Source organism: Natrix helvetica, assembly GCF_964273705.1.
Source record: "Natrix helvetica genome assembly, chromosome: 9".
NCBI lineage: Eukaryota > Metazoa > Chordata > Lepidosauria > Squamata > Natricidae > Natrix > Natrix helvetica.
In genome coordinates this window covers 9232685-9252734 of record NC_138560.1, presented here as the reverse complement: position 1 = coordinate 9252734, position 20050 = coordinate 9232685, and the positions used below count along the sequence as shown (strand labels likewise).

Sequence of the window (20050 nt, the reverse complement as noted above, 5' to 3'; positions counted from 1 at the left end):
TAACCTTGGCAACTTTTAAGACTTGTGAACTTCAACTCCCAGAATTCTGCTGGCTGAGGAATTCTGGGAGCTGAAGTCCACAGGTCTTAACGTTGCCAAGGTTGAACTCCCCTGCCCTAAACCTTACTGTATATTTCACTTCCACATTCTGAGACCCAGGTTTAAACGCCCTTTAATGGTGCAGCTAAAAGTTGAGTCAGAATACTGAAATCTAAGCACGGTGTGTTATATTGCCTATACATCTGCATCACAATTAATGCACAAGTCAAACAGAGGTAGTCCCCGGCTTAACGACCACAATTGAGCCCAAAATCCATATGGTGGTGCGAAAATTTTAAAGTGAATTTGCCCCATTTTACGACTTTTCTCGCCAGCTGTGTTAACTGAATCGCTGCGGTTCTTAAATTAGTAACCCGGTATTTGGAGAACCTGTTTTCCCCTCTGATTTAATTGCAACTGCAACTGTCATAAATGTGAGTCAGTTGTCAAGCACCCAAACGTAAATCACGTGACCGTGGGGGATGCTGCAACGGTCGCAGGTGTGAAGAGTGGCCTATAAGTCACATTTCTTCAGTGCCATTGTAACTTTGAACGGTCCCTAAATGACCCGTTATAAGTCGAGGACTATCTGTAAATAGAAACTTCACCATGCCACACAGATTGGGATAAACACACCAAACACTTAGAAGGTTGAGTTGACTAACCCCTTTCCTTTTTGCTTCCTGCATTTTTTTCTACTCTCATAATTTGGCTCTAAGTAGGTAGTGCAAAAGGGACGCTAAGTAGGGTGGCTCATTGGATAAGACACTGAGCTTGTCGATCAGAAAGGTCGGCATTCGGCGGCTTGAATCCCCAGTGCCGCGTAACGGAGTGAGCTCCCGATACTTATCCCAGCTTCTGCCAACCTAGCAGTTTGAAAGCACGTAAAAAATGCAAGTAGAAAAATAGGGACCACCTTTGGTGGGAAGGGAACAGCGTTCCGTGCGCCTTCGGCTTTTAGTCATGCCAGCCACATGACCACGGAGACGTCTTCAGACAGCGCTGGCTCTTCGGCTTTGAAACGGAGATGAGCATCGCCCCCTAGAGTCGGGAACGACTAGCACATATGTACCTTTACCTTAGGTACCTTAACCCAGTGTTTCCCAACCTTGGCGACTTTAAGTCCACAGGACTTAAAGTCGCCAAGGTTGGGAAACACTGCCTTAACCTTAGGTAGTGTGTCCCTTTTGAGTGCCCTGAAGCTGAACAGATCCCACCCTGCCAGCATTTAACTCACTGTTGGAATTCCTTTCTTTTTTTCCAGGAGTGTCTTACAATTTTCTACACCTGCATATTGCCTGCTGCGAGTCTTTGGACTCTAAAGCTAGCTATTATTAATATTTGCAGCAGGGCAGGAAGGAGAAGGTGATTAGGCAAACTCAGTAGCCCTGTTTTCTTTTTCTAGTCTCAAGAGACTAGCCCTGATGGTGTTACCTAGTTGGATAATGAAACATCTGCAAGAAAACAACCAAGCTCAGAGAGCACCAAGGACCCCTTGTTTTCTCATACCGCACTCACACAATCCTTAGAGTAGAGAAACATCCTGCTTTGGGGCTTGATCTTCCTGGAACAGAGAAACAAAAAGATTTCAATGAAAACAGCAGAACGACGGAGGAAATAATCCCTGAAGAAAACTCTTGGAACTCTATAGAACTAGGACAGTTCTTTTTCAATCTAGGTAACTTTAAGAAGTGTGGTCTTCAATGCCCAGAATGCTTCAGTCAACTTGCTCTATAGGGAATTCTGGGAGCGGAAGGCATCACATCTTAAGAGTGGCCAAGACTGAAAACATGGCAATAGAACCTTAAGTCTTCTCCCGCATGAGACAATGCGTGCTTGTCAAGGAAGATGGAAATTCTTTTTCATAGCTGTGAGGGAGGAAATAGAAATTTACAAGCTGTGCAGGCAGGACATTGCATTTCCCACAGCAGTGTGGGTCTTAGAGGTTTCACTTTAAGCATACGCCATCCTTCCCCCAACCTGGTCCTGCCAAGAGGTTGATTTTCAACTTCTACCTCTAACCAGCTAGTGGGAAGATTTGGATACCAAATATATTTGGAAAGCTTAATATGTCCAAATTATCGTGTGATACATGCAGATTTCCTAATTTTAATAGGAGTCATTGTTTCCCTGCCTTAGGACACGGGTATCTCTCTTGCTTCTAGCAGAGTGATGTAATAACAAGGCCAATTTCCTACTTACCGTATTTTTGGAGTATAAGATGCACCATTTTCCCTCAAAAAAAAGACGAAAATCTGGGTGCGTTTTACACACTGAATACAGCATTTTTTGCCTTATGAAACTCCGCCCGCTTCACCAAAATGGCCATGCATAGCTTTTAGGAGGCTTCCAGAGTACTCCTGGGGGCTGGGGAGGGCAGAAATGAGCGAAAAATGGGCCGTTTTTTTGCTCGTTTTTGCCACCCCAGCCCCCAGAACCACTCTATAAGCCTCCTAAAGGCTATGCATGCCCTTTTTTTGACAAAAAATGGGCCCATTTTCGCAGAAAATGGACCTTTTTTGCTTGTTTTTTTGGGGGGGGCAGCCCCAGGAGCACTCTATAAGCCTCCTGAAGGCTATTCATGCTGTTTTGTTTTTTAAAAAGGGGCCCATTTTTGCAAAAAAATGGGCCATTTTTGGGAGGACTGCAGAGTGCAAAAACTTTTTTTTATAAATGTGCCTCTTCAAAATCTTGGTGCGTCTTATACTCTGAAAAATACGGTAATTTCAACAGTGTCCTGAGGAAGGCCCGGGACTCTGCTGCTGGCCTTGCTTGATGCTCGTGTCCAGCCATTTACAGAATAACAGAGCTGGAAGGGACCTTGGAGGTCTTCTAGTCCAACTCCCTGCAGGAGACCCTATATCTGTGATGGCAAACCTATGGCACATGTGCCAGAGGTGACACGCAGAGCTCTCTCTGCTGGCACGCACGCTCTCATCCCATGTCAGTTCTCCATGGCATTTCTTTCGTGAACTTCTGCTTCCCTGCAAATGACGAAACAGAAGCTCACGAAAGAAAAAGATCTTACCTCTTGCTGCGCTGCCGGTGTTGGGATGCTCCAACTCCCGATGGCCAGCTTGTCTTCAGATCTCTGCTGCGCATGCATGCATGTCCGCCCATGCACATGTGCACGATCGTGCATGTCAGCCTGTGCACACATTCGTGCATGCGCACATACCTTTCAGTTTGGGCATGTGCAGTTTGTGCACTCGGGGTCTAAAAGGTTTGCCATCACTGCCCTATATCATTCCAGATAATTGGTTGTCCAGCCCTGTCCTCAAAGGCTTCTAAAATGCCTCTGGTCTGTAGGACTTAAGTCTCAATGGCTGGCAAATGTATTTATTATTTATTTTCAAGATTTATAGACCGCCCCCTCTCCCCGAAGGGACTCGGGGCGGTGTACAGGCATCTCATTAAAAACCAGATACAAAAAATAAATACCCTTAAATACCCTTAAAATCGAATTAAACCTAACAGCTGTACAAGCTGTACAAAATGTAAATTCAGTTCAGGTGAGAAAAAGGTGTTTCAGGCATCACGAGGCATCCAGAGCCCACCCACTCCACCTGCCTTTTAAAAACATATTTCAAAATAATTACAGGAAGTTGGCATGTCTGCCAGACAAAATATCAGACTCTGACATATTTCCAGGAACGATCCTGTTCCCCACAAAGGGCTTACTGTGACACTAGAGAATTCAACATTTAATCGATGGGTATTTCCACTTAATAGTCCACAGTGGCAATCCTCTTACCGTTTGAGGCGCAGTGGTGAGAGTGCAGTACTGCAGGCCACTTCTGCTGACTGCCGGCTGCCTGCAATTTGGCAGTTTGAATCTCACCAGGCTCAAGGTTGACTCGGCCTCCCATCCTTCCGAGGTGGGTCAAATGAGGACCAGAGGTGGGTTGCTACCGGTTCGCACTGGTTCGGGCGAACCAGTAGTGGAAATTGCGACTGGGTCGCCGAACCGGAAGGAACTGCAGGCTCGCCACGCCCCCAAACCAGTTTCCTGGTCGCTGCAGCGTGGGTTTTTTTTTGGCATTTTTAATGTTCTGCGCGTGCGCAGACCTATTTATAGGCAACTGTGCATGTCAGGTGTGCGTGCACCAAACCGGCAGTTATGCCAGCAACAACCCGACCCTGATGAGGACCCAGATTGTTGGGGGAAATAGGCTGACTATAAATAGCTTACAGAGGGCTGTAAAGCGGTATATAAGTCCAAGTGCTATTTCTATTGCTGTTATGCTCTCCTAAAAGTCCCCTCCCAAGCTTGAGTTCTCCTGGCTTATTTCTGAATCCCTAAGCTGAAGAGTCTGTTGGAGGTAGTTTTTCTTTTTTTTTCTTTTCCTCTACTCTGACAATGTATGTCTGGCTGACAGGTATCGGAAATGCGACAAGATTGAAGCACGACGAGTGGAACGGCTGTCTAAGAAAGGTAACAGTTGAGTGGGTGAACATGGCTGGACTAATGTGCTCCTGTGAGGTGGTTGCGTGATGATGTATGGTCTCTTCTCTGTGTGTGTCTTTGGTTTTCCTGTTAGATATGATATGACCTTCTAGTCAGGGACATTTCTTTTTTGAATATTTGTATACCTTTGTATAACCATACTAGCTAAAGTCCAGCCCATACCAAAGGGCTGGAATTCTGCACTGAATGTCCAAACTTGGATGGCGAGCCCTGATTTCTATGTTATGCCGGAATGAATAATAACGTTTGACGCTTCACATCCCAAGTGCCTGTGTTTAGACAGGCTTTTTAATGTTCTAGTAGTTTGCCTTTGAAAAGTTTTGTATAAGTCCAAAGCTAATGTTTCTACTGTCTTTAATTGTAGCTTTTTTTGCAATTGTGTGTTTTTGATACACTTTCATTGTTGCATCGATTTGGCTTTGTTTGTTTTTATCTACCTTCCTGTAAATCACAACGGGGCATAAATGTTTGTGGAAAGGCGGGTTGACCAATGGAAATGACCATTGCTGATGACTCTACTTTGTATATTGGCGGGTTTCTATTTTACAACCTTGTGCAGATATATAACATATTAAATTGTAACACGGCACGATTTTGTGAAGAAGTTGAAATGTGGTATGTGAACCGTCAGGGATGGGGAAGAAGCATTAAGGCCAACGAGACGAAGAAAGGGAGGGTCCGAGGAGCGGGGTGGGGGGTGGCGGAAGCATGTAGTATTCCTGGGAAGAAACGGTACCTCCTTAAGAAAAGCTCATTTCCTTGACCACAGAATCCTTCCTTTGGGGGCGCTGTTCCTCTTTATGGTATGTTTCTGTGCTGCAGTTCCCTACACATTTGTTGAAAATACATGCTTGTTGTAGAATATTATCAACAAGCCCACTAAAGTGACTAGCCTGCTCTAAGGCTTTCAAGATGTTTTGTGCTGGTCACAGGAGAGGGGAAGCCAGTATGAAACCCAACCGAAGTTGGCAGAGAAGGAACTCAAAAGTCATGTCCTCTCCTGCCAGCCCAGTTGGTCACCGTGAGGATCTGTGTACAGAATCGGTGTCATAAACGAAATCATGCATTATGTGGCTTGATGATAAACATACAGAACATCAGATGACCCACTCAGGAAGATCCAAAGTCATCATCTGCCCACCCACTCCCCTACCCCCCCCCCCCCCGGGATACTGCTATGCCGCTATTGAATGATGTCTGCTCACTCACACTCCCCCCTGGCCTGTTCGTGTTTCTTGGAGCAAAGTCTGCTTCATGAAGGGTAGTTTCCAGAGAATCAATTAATAAATAAATTTCTAATGCAGTTTGCTTCAAGAATGTTGAGGTGTGTGTGTGTGGGGGGGGGCAGAGGCCCTATTGATTTAGGACGATTTAATATTGGGCTCCTATACTTCTTCGTGCAGTTCGGCCTCAACACTTTAGCAACAAACTCATTAGTACTATTGGGACTTGGCCTTTGATTTTGATTTTTTTTTTATTCCTCGATGAACATTGCAGTCAGTTTAGTTTTGTAGTCTGTCCAGATCCAAAGAGCCGAGGCCGGAGAGCTAACCTGTCCTTGGCTCGAAGGTGCTTTTTCAAGAGGCAACTGGACTTCCTTTGTTTTTCCTTGAAGGCGTTTCGCTCCTCACCCAAGAAGCTGCGTCAGTTCTGACTGAATTGTGACTGACCGTTCTGAATGAGAACTGAAGAAGCTTCTGGGATGAGAAGCGAAACGCCTTCAAGGAAAAACAAAGGAAATCCAGTTGCCCCTTGAAAAAGTACCTTTGGGACAATCACGACCTGGGTGACTGAGAATCTCCCATTCTTAGAATTGCTTCCTGAGGAAAAAAGTGTGCTTGATTGCACAAGCTTTATGTTAAAATAAAATAAATTCCAAAGATCTGCTCTACCTCCACAATCCCAGTTGATCTTTTAACCAGGGAAGCTGTTTCATATCAGGTCAGACTTTTTGACCATCATGTCTTTACATTTTGTTAAATTGGGGACTTTCTACAAAGTGTGAGTTCTGTCACTGAGCACTTGCCCCCTTTTATGAGAATGCTAACTGGCCCAGTGACCTGGTTTAACATATTCCTGTTTCTTCTGAATGTGTATTGTCTGTAGCCATTACACTGAATTGTGCTTGTTTTCCCCCTAGAATGTGCTGTTCCTCTCACTCCCCTTGATTCATGCTATGACCAATACACCTATCCCTGAATCGTGAACGATTGGTACCTGTTGCAATTTGAAATGCTTTTCCATCTAGTTGACAATCTTGGGCAGGCTATCTTTCACTGATTCCATGAAACCTGAGATTTGGTGCACCGAGGTTTCCCATCTGGTCCTTCTTCCAAATGCTAACCAGGCTTGTTCCCACTTAGCTTAAGGAAGATGGCTCCATCACACAACCTCCAGGCCACGCCCTCGATCCTGGGGACATAAGCTCAGCAACTGTTTCTTCCTGGGGAGACATAATTTGGTTTCACGGAAATATAGCCATTAAAGGGAATGTAATTTAAAGAGATACCCTGTTTAGATCATTGTCTCCTGTCCCAAAGCTATTTTAAAAAAAGGCCTCAGATTTTTCCCTCTCGAGCACCATTTCCTCAGTCACCTGTGTCCCCAACCAAAGAAAGATGATACTCATCTGGTCTTTTGTTTCCTCAAGAGAGAGATTCCAAAAACCAAAAATATTTGGCAAACCCCAGGGCTGTTCTTCCAAATGCCCTTCCAATGGGAATGTGGAATCTGATCTGATATAATTTTAAGTTTGCATTATTGGTGAGCACTTCTATGGTATTGCCAAACGGTGCAGATTTTCTACCGCTGACATTAGCTGTGCGTCGACCCCTTCTTGTCCTTCAGAGTTCAGTGTTTGTAGGATCCTGTCCGTATGGAAACATTTACCCTCTTAAAAGTGACTATTAAAATGCTGTCTAACCTTTAAATCCTGCTTTCCAGTGTTCTAATTGCTCTTAAGATGCCTTACGCTCTACTAATCCTTATAAACGGCCTTGGGAAATGGGATATGCGATGCTCTCTGTCCTGCACATGGGTCTTGGGGTTGCTGAGGCTCGCGGCAGGGAAAACTTCCCTAAAGTCACTTTGAAAGTAAGACCATCCTGAGTCATAGCCTAGAATAGGCAGTGTAAATATAAGAGCTAAATATTAGAGCTTTAAACCCAAGTTCCTTGATTTTGGGCCCAGATGTGAAAGGGAAAAAAAGTCACACCAATCTGTGGGCTGAATTGGTCCCTTAGTCCTGATATCCCCATTTCCTGTTATCCCTAACCTGTGGCCTCCTCAGATGTCCTGTTCCTGGCTTTCACCACAGTTGAACAGGCTTGGGACCTGCAAGAGGTTCTTACATTGATCACTAGACCGAAGCGCATGGGAGTGGCTCAGTTCTATGAACATGCGTGAAGTCCGAGTTTACGGCACACCTTTGACCTTCGTGCCAAATTTAACCCATTTCCTTGGCTCATACAATACGTTGAAGCCTAAGCTAGGGAGAAATGGAGCTAGGTTTGCACCAAATGCTAACCAGCAGCAGCAACCACCACCACAAAAACTACCCAATGGGGAAAACTAAATAAACTTTGCTTACTGGGCCAGTGAAACTGCTACCTGGCCTGAATAAGCAGGTTGTTGGGACATAGGTTGCCTCTGAGCATAGGTACAGCCCAGGAATTTGGGACGGCTCTCAAACCAAGCTCACATCACTCTCTGCTCTCACCATAAAACACCCAGAAGGTTAGAAGCAACCAAGTTTTTGTGATGGAGTTCTTGGAACAATATAAGTAGGAAACCTTGGCTGTTCAACGAGCAGATTCTTAGTCCTCCTGCTTGTCCCTAATTAATGCTGTAACCCAGCCTAGCTGAAATGACCCATGCTTGCTGCTTGCTTATAAACCCATGTCTTCCTTCTCCCTCTCTGTTCTTTACCCCTGGTGCTTAACTTTAGACCTCGAAGGTTCATGGACTTCAACTCCCAGAAGTCTCAGAACCCTGGGAGTTGAAGTCCACCCAACCAGGCTGAGAATCCTAGCTTAAACTTTGACCATCTGTAAGTGCTGCTTTAAATGCTCTTTGGAAGGAGTCTCGGGCAAGCAATTTGCCTCATTCTGTCTGCTTCCCTCCCCACACACGCACACACTTTTCCATGCTCTGGAAGAACCCAGCCTTGAAAAGTAGACTTTAGCCTCCCCCAATTTGGCATCTTTCCAGAGACCAGCTGGGGAATTCTGGGAATTGCAACCTTAAGACCTCTGGAAACACCCTCCCCCCCAAAAAAAAGTGGAAAAGGCCCTTGTTAGGTGGAGGAAATGCTGTAGGATTGCTAAAGAACCGGGATGGGTGGAGCCATGGATACCATAGATAATGCTGCGACCTTGGGAGGGGTTGGAGGCCCTGTCTTTTTTTGGGATTATGGGGTGGAAATGGGCAGGTACTAGGAAGGGGCTGGGCTGTTGAGGCCATTGTGACCTGAGGGGGCCTGACCAGAGGAGAGCCTGCATGCCTATGAGAATGCCCCCCCTTGCTGATCAGACTGAAGAAACCTTGCTTATGTGAGCAGATAACTCTGGGAAAGGGAGCTGAAGGTGGGGAGGTGGCACAAGGAGTTGGGGGGGAGGGAGAAGACCTTTTGCCTGTTCTGCTCTGGGGGGGGCGAAGTGGGGGAGAAATGGAGCCCAGATTCCTTCTTCAGGTCAGTTCTGAGGGTGGCTTGGGAGAAATGCTATAGAAAGTGCAGCTTCATTTTGGGGGAAATCTCTCTTGAGCTGCTGAATTTCTCCCCCCCCCCCCCCCTTAGCTCCTCACTTGCTTCTTCCTCCTTTTTCGGCTCCCACAAAGGGAGCAGAGGCAGGAAGCTTTGACTCTCCAACCTCCCCCTCCCTTCCTTTGAATTTCTAATTCATTTGTACTTCTGGACCAATTAATTAACAATGGGAGAGGCACACCCACCCACCCCAAATAACCCTTCTTAATGATACCTACAAGGGAGGGGGGAGGGGTTGGGATCAGAGCCTTCATTTCGCTTCATCTGCATATGAGAAAGTAGACAATAACTGCTAAGAAAGGAAGAAAATTGCTCCTTGGGCTTGCTGTAGCAAAGGAGAATTACAATCCAGAGCCGTTTTTTTTAAACCTCTTGAGTAAATCCATAGTGCCTGACTGAAGTTGGATCTATAGGAGCTGAGAGTCTTGAGCCAAGTGTGATAGGAACAATAACCTAGTAGTAATGGCCTCTGAAATCCCATCTAGTTCCCCCCCCCCTTTATCTCTGCTCCTAGCTGTAGAATGCTTAAATCTCTTTTGTATTGGAAATGAGAAAATAAGGAGGAGAACCATTTACCAGCCTTTTAGATAGGAAGAGGGGGGGGGGGGCTTAAACAGCATTTCCATCAGCCATGGGTAGTGATTGTAAACCTGGATTGCTGACAGGAGGGAGGGGGAGATGAAAGCATAGCCACCATAGATGGAAGATGAGCTGTAGCTAAGGTAAGTGAGCTCATGAAAACTTGAGGAGGAGACCCTTAGATGGGTCAGTGGCTAAGCCAAGCCACAGCGGGCGCAAAGTGTACTGGGTTGAGGACTCTTCCACAAGGCAGGTGAGAGTTACCACCTCTCACCAGTATTAAACCTGGGCTTCTAAAACACCAATGCCCTCAGGTTGCAGCAAAGAGAGACAGAAGTATTCTTTTGGCAAACTCAAGATCTGTTCTGGATCCTTGTCAGTCCTCCAGCGCTGAGCAGCAGTGAGTTGAGCTGAAAGTTGATGCTGATAGAACCAAGGGCTCTTCACTTGAGGAGGAGAAGGTTTGAATGTTGGTCTGGTCAGCGTGTTGGGAGGGCAGTCAACTGCACTAAGTTAACATGCCTCATACGTTCAAAGGGTTTGCATTCATGGTGCACTTCTAACAAGGCTTGGGGAGAGTGCAACGGGGGCTGGAGGAAAGGGGAGGAAATGGTCCTTCTGCCCAACATCCCCCTGCTGCTAGAGTCGGACTGCCGGGCTCCGCTCACCCATGCCTTTGTCTTCAGGCCGTACAGTAGTGAAGCCCATCGCCCCCTGGGATTCAGAGGATTCTCAAGAGGAGTTTCCAGCCCCCTGGGAAGTCATGCTGGGGGCCACAGAGACTGCTGAGCAAGACTCTCTGTTGCAGCGTAAGTCCGCCCGGCGCTGCGTCAAGCAGAGGCCCTCATATGACATCTTTGAATCCTCTGACTCAGACACAGAGCCGGCCTCTGGCTCAGCCACTCATCGCCGGAAATCTTCCCGAGACTCAGGTGAGCTGTGAGCTTTTGGGTCGCTTGGTCCATGACTTCCCACGCAGAGATTGGCCAGCTACTGTGCCTGTCAGTAGCCATTCTATGCCAGTTGCACGAAACGATAACCTGTCGCATATACTGTGAAGCTATGGCTAGTTGCAACGTCCAAGGGTGCATGTAGGGCTATTGGTGCGCCCATCGCGGTCACAATTTTCTTAAGAGGAACCTTTTGATGGGATGACCCCCAAAAATACAGACGGGGCCTGAGAGATGGTCTCATTTTGGTGTGATGTGACGTTGCAGCAAGCCAGAAATCTTTGGTGCTCAATGATAAAATAGTCCAGTAGATTCGGATTTATTGTTGACTCGTAGCTTCTCTGAGGTAAAAGTTAGTGGATTTGCCAAGCTTTGTGCTTTCAAGGTGAAGAGTAGAGTAGCTTCTCCTCCTGTTTGAGTCTGATGCAAAGAAAATACGCTCTAAGATGCTCGTATGTTTCCAGATTTGCTTCCCGTGGACTCTGAGGAGCAAAGTCGGCCCCGTAAAAGTTCTTTGCAGCCTGTGGTGCAGTTGAAAGCCAGGAAGAAACCAGAGAAGGTGAGCCCTCAAGAAAAGGTGAGAGAGGCAAAGATGTACATCTGTGCAAGGTTTTATTGTTGTTTGTATCGTAACTCAGGAAGGTGCGCAGTGCACATCAGGGACTCCAAGGAATCCACCGCGTGTTGTGTTCTTTAAGTGGGATATGAGCCAAGTGCCAAGTCATTTTTTTCCCCCCACCAAGATTCATTTCCCTTATGGCAAAATATGCCAATTTTTTCCTTTATCCTTCCTTACCTTCCGCCATATCTGTTTATTTCTTCTCTCGTCATATTCTAATAACCAGCATTGTGTTTCCCACAGGCAGCCACAGTGAACATCTGGGAATAGTCTGTTAATCTGCTGTTATCTTTCCTCCCTTTCTCTGTCCTTCGCAGGACATCCCTCCTTCTGCCTCACTCCCCTCCATCTCCAATGGCTGGAATGGGAAACAGAAATCCACAGATGGAGTCCACCGTCTCAGGGTTGATTTCAAGGTAAGGCAGGAACCTCTGTCTCTCAGACATCCAATTAAAGGAACGCCATCGGCAGTGAAGTCATGTTGGCAATGGCTAGACTCCAGAGCGTATTCCCTGGTGGGACAAAATCTCAGTGGGCACCCGTTCCTAAATCTGTTATTTACAGCTTTATGCCTATTAAACCCAAGTGGCTCTATAGATGTTATTGAACCAGGCCTGAACAATTTTCGTCTAGGCTACTGCAGCATGATACACACGGGACTACCCTCAGAGATTGTTCTGCAGTTTCAGCAGGTACAAGGTTTAGCTGCTGATCTATGTACCAGGGCACAGTTTTGTAAGCGTCTTTGTCCAACATGAAAAGAGATGGGATGGTTCTTACTTGTTTTTATGACTCCGTATAAGAAGTTCATTTTAGTTTTAATTTTTTGAATAGATTCTGATCTCTAAATCTAGGTTCTTATTAGTCTTAAGTGCATAGGAGGATTTTTCTTGAGTCATTCTGAACTTGCAGTACAGTTTCATGTTGATTGGTCTCCCTCCTTCCCCCTCTCTCTTCCTCCCTCCCTCCCTCCCTCCCTCCCTCCTTCCTTCCTTTTTCTTAATTTCTTTCTTCCTTTCTTAATTTCTTTCTCTCTCTCTCTCTTCTTCCGTCTGTCCATCTGTGCGTCTGTCTCTCCCTCCCTCCCTCTCTCCCTCTCTCTCTCATATCAGAAGAAGCAAGGTATACCTTACCTAGTACAAAGTTCCCTTTGTAAATTTTGTAAGATTTGTACATTCCCTTTCAGTTCACTGATTTAGTGCGTGTGGCTCTGTACCTTTTAGAGTAAACCGTTTCCCCGCTTGTGTGCCCTATAGGAAGACTGTGACTTGGAGAACGTCTGGCTGATGGGCGGACTCAGCATCCTCACTTCAGTACCAGTCACCACACAGGTGGTGTGCCTGCTCTGTGCCAGCAAAGGTTTCCATCAGGTGGGTCCGAGGAAAGGGACCTGAGAAGTACCGAAAGGTGGGGGGGGGGGCGTGAGTTCCCCTAGGCAGGAATGTGAGGAAGGGGTTCTACTTCCCATTTGGAATCGGTAAAGTGGAGCTGCACAGCGGGGTCCTTTTACCCTCAGAATTGTGTGGGATTTGGGGATTTAAAAAGGGATTTCCCACTACCTGTTTTCATGGAAGTAGAATGGCTAACACGGCTGCTGCCTCTTCTGCAGCTTGTGTACTGCCAGGTATGCTGTGATCCTTTCCATGCCTTCTGCCTGGAGGAGGATGAACAGCCCCTGCCCGAACAGGAGGACAGCTGGTGTTGTCGCCGTTGCAAGTTCTGTTATGTCTGTGACCGCAAAAACAAAGCATCCAAGGTAAGGAAGTTGTGTGTGTGTGTGTGTAGGGAATATCTTGGCCTGTATGCCTTTTCTGCTAACAGGAAAGTAGCAGCCCCCCCCCCCCCCCCCCATTGCATCACCCAACAGCTCTGTCTAAGTGAGGCAGGAGTCAACATTCTGGAAACGGCAGTGCTCTTCCCTTTTCCAAGCTCACAGATGGAAGATTTGAAAGCTCAGGGAAGTGACTTTAAACCAATTGCTCCTTGGTCTTCATCTCCAGTTTCAGAATGATGGGGAGAGAGTTTGTGGGGCATCATTCCCCTTCTTGAAGCCCAGACTCAGGAAACGTAATCAAAAACGGGCACATGTAGCAATAGCAGAAGCGGCAATACGCTGAGGTTTCAGAACACAGAAATCCCATCCTCCTTTGGCTTCCTCTTTTGTTCCCATCACCCCTTTCTTCCTTCCTTTTTCATGAGTGCGCTCTCTCTCTCTCTTCCTCTCTTCTTTTTCTAGAGGCATATGGGTACTCGGGTATCATCCTATTGTTTTCTTAACTCTTAATTTCCTTAACATGAATAGTCCATCTCCCACACCAGGGGTCTCCAACCTTGGCAACTTTAAGACTTGTGGACTTCAATTCCCAGAATTCTGGGAGTTGAAGTCCACAGGTCTTAAAGTTGCCAAGGTTGGAGGCCCCTGTCCCAAATGGCTTCACTGGTTCCCTTTCAGCCAACTTGAATCTTGATTTGTCTCCCTGATACTCTCCTACGCACCCTTCTCCCCCACCCATTAAAAAAAGTAATTTCTTAGGTATTTACATTCCATTTCTCTGACTTCTGTGCGCTTAGGACAGTGAACAGTTGACCAAATGCAGTATTTCAGATCGCTCCTTCACTGTGTCTCAAGGCCTTATGGGTCTTTTGCCGCCCTATCCCAGTGTTTCTCAACCGTGGCATCTTTTAAGATGATGGCTGGAGGATTCTGGGAGTTGAAGTCTACATACTTCAAAATGGCCAGTGTTGAAAAACTCTGTGTCTGTGCCTTTGATTCCTACCACCTTGGGTCCTTTCAGTGTCTGCCAAATTGTAACTTCGGTCAGGTTGGCAATTATCCCAACTTGTATCCCTGCGCATGTTTGCAGCATGTTCTTGTCATCCCATAAACCATTCAGAGTTTGTAGCAACATAGAAGCCCAGTAAATAAACAAACCACATTGGAGGTTGATTTGCAGCGCCAGGAGCACAGTAACTTTTGTTACAGGTAGTCCTCGACTTACAACCTTTTGTTTTGTGACCGTTTAAAGTTACAGTGGCATTGAAAAAAATGACTTACCGTATTTTTCGGAGTATAAGACTCTCAGAAGTATAAGACACACCTAGTTTTCGGGGAGGAAAACAAGGGGGAAAAATCTTCCTCTGCCTCCCAGCAATTTGCCTCCTTGCAACAAACAGCAAACAGTACAGATGATATACACTCTTTGTGGTGTTACATTTCAGACTATACTTGTATAGATGCTGTTAAAATTGATGTGGCTTTCTGGAAGTATAGTTATTCTTTGCTATTTAAAAGAAGATACAATAGCACTCTTCAGAGCAAGCATTTATTTTAAAGAGTCTTCATTTTGTTAGGTTGTCTAGAACAATAATAAAGCAGCCTTTAAAAAATAAGTCTAATAATTTGAACATTCTATAGGCATTTATAGTTATTGACTTACCTCCTTGCAGCTAACAGCAAACAGCCTGATTAGCATAAGAAAAAAACAATCTGCCTCTGCCTCCCAGCAATTTGCCTTGTGCAGCAAACAGCAAGTTTCACTTTCAGTTTAAGCAAGGCCTCCCAATCATCAGCTGTTTCAGGCTGCAGAGATTGCCATAGCCTATTGCCGCCTCTGCAAACCCCATTTTCCCTGTTTGCTGCAAGGATGTAAATTGCTGGGAGGCAGAGGTCAAAGGGTGGGGGCCAGCAGGTGGGTGGGGCTACACTCAGTGTATAAGACACGCCCAAATTTTCACCCTCTTTGGTGGGGGGAAAGGTGCGTCTTATACTCCAAAAAATACGGCATGACCATTTTTTCACAGTTAATGGCCGTTGCAGCATTCCCGTGGTCACATGATCAAAATTTGGCCACTTGGCAACCGGCTTGTATGTATAATGGTTGCAGTGTCCCAATGTCACGTGATCCCCTTTTGCGACCTTCTGACAAGCTGTCGATGGGGAAGCCACATTCACTTAAGGATGTTTTACTACAGTTTTAAGTTACTGTGTTACTAACTTAACAACTGCGCTGATTTACTTAACAACTGGCAAGAAAGGTCATAAAAGGAGGCAACAATGGGCTCCATTGCTTAGCAACAATGGGCTCCATTGTGGCCATAAGTCAAGGACTGTCAGTGAACAGCCAAAGGATTCTCACCTAGAGAGCGATATTTCTGCAAGTTTTTAAAATCAACATATACATCAAAAACAAACAGAAGTCAGACGGTGCTAAAGGAGCCAAAAATGGCAGTATTACAGCTCTGCATGGCATTGGGGGTGGGGGGAATGAAGCTGCCAATCTGAACGAAAGGCAGGTGGATTTAATAGTGCCCATAGCATGGCAGGCTGGACAGACATTTGAGCAGAAGGAGGAGAAACTTCCTGATCATAAACAAAGATTTAACCTTTTTTAAAGAAGTATTCTAAAGATCTGGTTTTCTTAACATAGCTTTTATGTTTAGCTCTCCCCTTTTTTTTCTTCTGCGCATTTTGCATTTCTGATCAGAGTTCTCATTTAGGAGATGCGAGGCATTCAAAATAGCAATAGCACTTAAGACTTATATGCCGCTTTACAGCCCTCTCTAAGAGGTTTACAGAGTCAGCCTCTTGCCCCCAACAATCTGGGTCCTCATTTAACCGGCCTCGGAAGGAGGGAAGGCAGAGTCTACTTGAGCCTGGTGAAATTCGAACTGCCAAATTGCAGGCAGCAGAAGTACCCTGCAGTACTGCACTCTAGCCACTGCGCCACCGTGGGTAGAAGGGGTAGCAGCTTGCTTTTCCACACCCCTTACTCCTTTTCTTTCTTTCTTCTATAACCCGCGACAGCAACTGCTGGAGTGTGAGCGCTGCAGGAACTGTTATCACTTGGCCTGTCTTGGCCCCAACTACCCCACCAAACCATTCCGTAAGAGGAAGGGCTGGGTAAGTAGAAAACGTAGGGCGTTGTTTCTCAACCCTCTGCAACTTTTAAGGTTTGTGGACTTTTCAGTTCCCAAAACTCCCCAGCCTGCTGTGCTGGTTGACTTTCAGTTCTGGCGGGTTGAAATCCATATATCTTTAAAAAGTGGCCAAGGTTGAGAAACACTAGAGTAGAGAATGAGAGTGAGTCAACTCTACGATCTTTGTACTGCAGGCTCAGCTGTCCCTTTTATATTGCAATGGTGGAATCCTTTGCTTTCTGCTTCCTTCAGATCTGTTCCGCCTGCATCCGCTGCAAAAGCTGTGGGACAGCGCCGGGGAAGAACTGGGACACGGAATGGTCCAGCGATTACAGTCTCTGCTCTGCCTGCTCTGTGCTGTACAATAAAGGTGAGCGCAGTAAAATCCTCTGAAAAGTTTCCAAAGTAACAGCACTTTAGATTTACATACCGCTTCGCAGTGCTTTCACAGCCCTCTCTAAGAGGTTTACAGAACCAGCTTTTTGGCCCCTAAAATCTGGGTCCTCATTTTACCCCAGTGGTAGGATTCAAATTTTTTTACTACCAGTACTGTGGGTGTAGCTTGGTGGGCGTTGCATGGCATGGCTTTGTGGGCATGGCATGGTATGGTGGGCATGGCAGGGGAAGGATACTGTAAAATCTCCATTCCCTCCCGGTCAGCTGGGACTCAGGTGGCAGGGAATAGATGGCACGGGGCCATCTATTCAGAGATGGTATTTACCGGTTCCCTGAACTACTCAAAATTTCCGCTACCGGTTCTCCAGAACTGGTCAGAACCTGCTGAATACCACCTCCGTTTTACCCACCTCGGAAGGATAGAAGGCTGAGTCAACTTTGAGCCGGTCAGGATCAAACTCTTGGCAATGGGCAGAGTACGCCTGCAATGCTGCACTATCACCACTGCACCACTGTAGCTCATAATCGCTATCAATCGAACGCTTAGCAAATGGTTCATTACAAGGACATATGTTTAATGAATTTATGGACCATTAGTCTCTGGTGCCAGCCCATCCTTTTAACCATTACCCTATGCTCGCTTTCCGAGGTAGCTCTTTCCTATGCATTACCTGTATTTTTACAGAGATGTAGATTACTCCTACCAGTTTCCCCCCATAGAAACAGCCTTATAGAGTAGGCTAAGAATGAAAGGCTGCCCCATTGGCTTGTACCTGAACGACGTAACTTCAGAGAGATTAAAATATATCTGTGCTCTTACAGCTGCTGTGAAGAATATCGGAAGCCGCCTTTTATAGCTTGGGTTTTTTTTTGTTTTCCTCCACCTTTTTTCGTAGCAGCTTTTGCTTTTTTTCTTGATTTATTTCTTTTTCTCCTTACTTTATGTTGCTTTGTATTGGTTTTTAATCCGCTGGTTTAAAAAGCTTCAATGACTACGATATGTAAAAATCTATTAAAAAAAGAATAGACTTCAACCTCAAGTCTCCTCAGTTTTAGCCCAACATTTTCTCCATGCCACCAGACTTGCTGATTTCAGGTGCCAGGCAAAACTGATTTAATTTTTCAACCTTTTAGGCATTTTAGTTTTTGTTCTGTTTCTACACTGAGGCAGAGTTATAATTCTGCTTTATGTAGCCATCCAGCTTCTGTTCTGTTTTTATAGGTGTTCCAAGTTTTTTGTTGGCTGAATGTCGTTTGGATATTGAAGTACAGGGTATCAGTGGAGCAAACGTTGAAATCTTAACCTTTGTTTCAGAAGCTGGATGGCTACATCGCCTCCCCTAATGTAATGTCTCTCTTCCTCATGCAGGGAACTACTGCCCAATCTGCTTGCACTGTTACGAAGACAATGACTACGAGAGCAAGATGATGCAGTGTGCCAACTGTGACCACTGGGTTCATGCCAAGTGCGAGGGACTTTCAGGTTTGTGGCCGGGAGCAATATGGTTTAGTTCAGGCGGCTGAGCAGGGACAAGCTATTTTGTTGTCCATTCACATTTTGAAGATAATTAGGGCTTGGATCTCATTGTGGTTACATCAAAATCTCTTCCAGACTGGCTTCAGTCCTTACACTATTAGGGGTGTCAAACTCAAGACCCGTGGGCTGGATTCAGCCTGCAATGTGGTCGGATCCTACCACTGGACCGCCCTGGTCTACCCAAGGCGAAGGGGAAACATCGGGCCAGTGTGGCTTCGGCCCACTCTACCCAAGGTGAAGAGGAAACATGCCAGCAGGTTGGGGAGTGGTGTCAAGGCGGCCACGCCCACACAGGTCAACCGCAGCCCCGAATGAATGAAATTTGAGTTTGACGCCCCTGCACTATTTTTTTTCAACCAGGGTGTTGAACAAGTAGGTTAGATCAGGCAACATATAAAACGACACTTTTCCAAAGTCGCTGTTAATTTTAGACATGGCACGAAACTTAGCGTCAAATCTGAATCCGGACATTGCAGGTAGTCCCCAATTTACGACAACAATTGAGCCCCAAATGTCAGTTGTTAAGTGAGACATTTGTTAAGCGAGCCTTGCCCCATTTCACAACCTTTCGTGCCATATTTCTTAAGTGAATCACTGCAGTTGATGATAAGTTAGTAACCCGGTGGTTAAGTGAACATGGCTTCCCCATGAACTTTCCTTGTCAGAAGGGGATATCCCGTAACCCTTGGGACACCGCAGCAGCCATAAATATGAAGCGGTTGCCAAGCATCGGAATTTTGATGGCACGATCACGGGGATGCTGTGAAAGTCTTAACTCTGAAAAATGGTCACGAGTCACATTTTTCAGCGCCAACGGTCTGTTTTTCAACGGTCACTAAATGAACTGTTATAAGTCAAGGACTACCTGTATGTGGGAAAAACCGTCAGTGTTATCAGAAGAGTTGCAGCAGGAGTTATTTTGCTTTGTTTTAGAATTGTGTGTCCTTCATGGTGTTTTCCCCTTTTCTGTGTGTGGGGCGTGTGTCTCCCTAGCTGGATTTCGTATTGCATAAATGCAGCTTCGTAAGGCAAGCCATTGCAAGAAGTGAGAAAATAAAACGGAGTGTCAATCAGCCTAGGAACGAACATGAGAGATGTCCTCCTTTCCTGTCTCTTCCAGACGAGGGCTACGAGATCTTGTCTAACTTGCCGGAGAGCGTGGTGTATGCATGCCGACCCTGCTGTGGCAGCGATAAGACCAAGTGGCGAGAGGTCCTTCACTCAGAGCTGCGCAAGGGACTGCGGCAGGTGCTGCAAGGGTTGCTCAGCTCCAAGTGTGTGGCGCCACTGATGCAGTGTGCACAGGTATGGTTTCCGGAGCATCGTGTGGGAGCATTTCTCTATTTTCCTCTCTTTCTTTCCCCAACAAAATGTGGTAAGGCAAAGTGTTCGGTGTAGGTGACCAAATGCACTGGCTGCCAATTAGTTAGGTGGACATTCTCCCAGGCACTGGGCTAGGGAGGTTAGAGCCCTTGTGAGTGTACCATTTGGATCTGCCCAGGGGTGGGATTCAGCTGATTCAGACCGGTTCGGGCGAACCGGATGTTAAAGGTCAGCAGTTTGGAGGTTCGAATCCCTAGCGCCGCGTAACAGAGTGATCTCCCGTTACTTGTCCCAGCTTCTGCCAACCTAGCAGTTGGAAAGCATGTAAAAAATGAAAGTAGAAAAATAGGAACCACCTTTGGTGGGAAGGGAACAGCGTTCCGTGCGCCTTCGTCATTTAGTCATGTCGGCCACGTGACCACGGAGACGTCTTCGGACAGCGCTGGCTCTTTGGCTTTGA

General features: G+C 46.1%; 1 protein-coding gene across 5 annotated transcripts in view; it reads left to right on the top strand.

Moving 5' to 3' along the window:
• KMT2B (lysine methyltransferase 2B) overlaps positions 1–20050 on the top strand; it is a 74518-nt gene that overhangs the window by 27327 nt on the left and 27141 nt on the right. For 3 of the 5 annotated variants that reach the window (XM_081962110.1, XM_081962108.1, XM_081962112.1), the window contains exons 7-16: positions 4419–4474; positions 10535–10780; positions 11263–11357; positions 11735–11833; positions 12674–12787; positions 13027–13173; positions 16222–16317; positions 16587–16704; positions 18100–18213; positions 19388–19572. In XM_081962110.1, the coding sequence (XP_081818236.1) occupies positions 4419–4474; positions 10535–10780; positions 11263–11357; positions 11735–11833; positions 12674–12787; positions 13027–13173; positions 16222–16317; positions 16587–16704; positions 18100–18213; positions 19388–19572 (1270 nt within the window). The remainder of the gene's footprint in view (positions 1–4418; positions 4475–10534; positions 10781–11262; positions 11358–11734; positions 11834–12673; positions 12788–13026; positions 13174–16221; positions 16318–16586; positions 16705–18099; positions 18214–19387; positions 19573–20050) is intronic. The other 2 variants (XM_081962111.1, XM_081962109.1) reach the window with 2 other exon arrangements.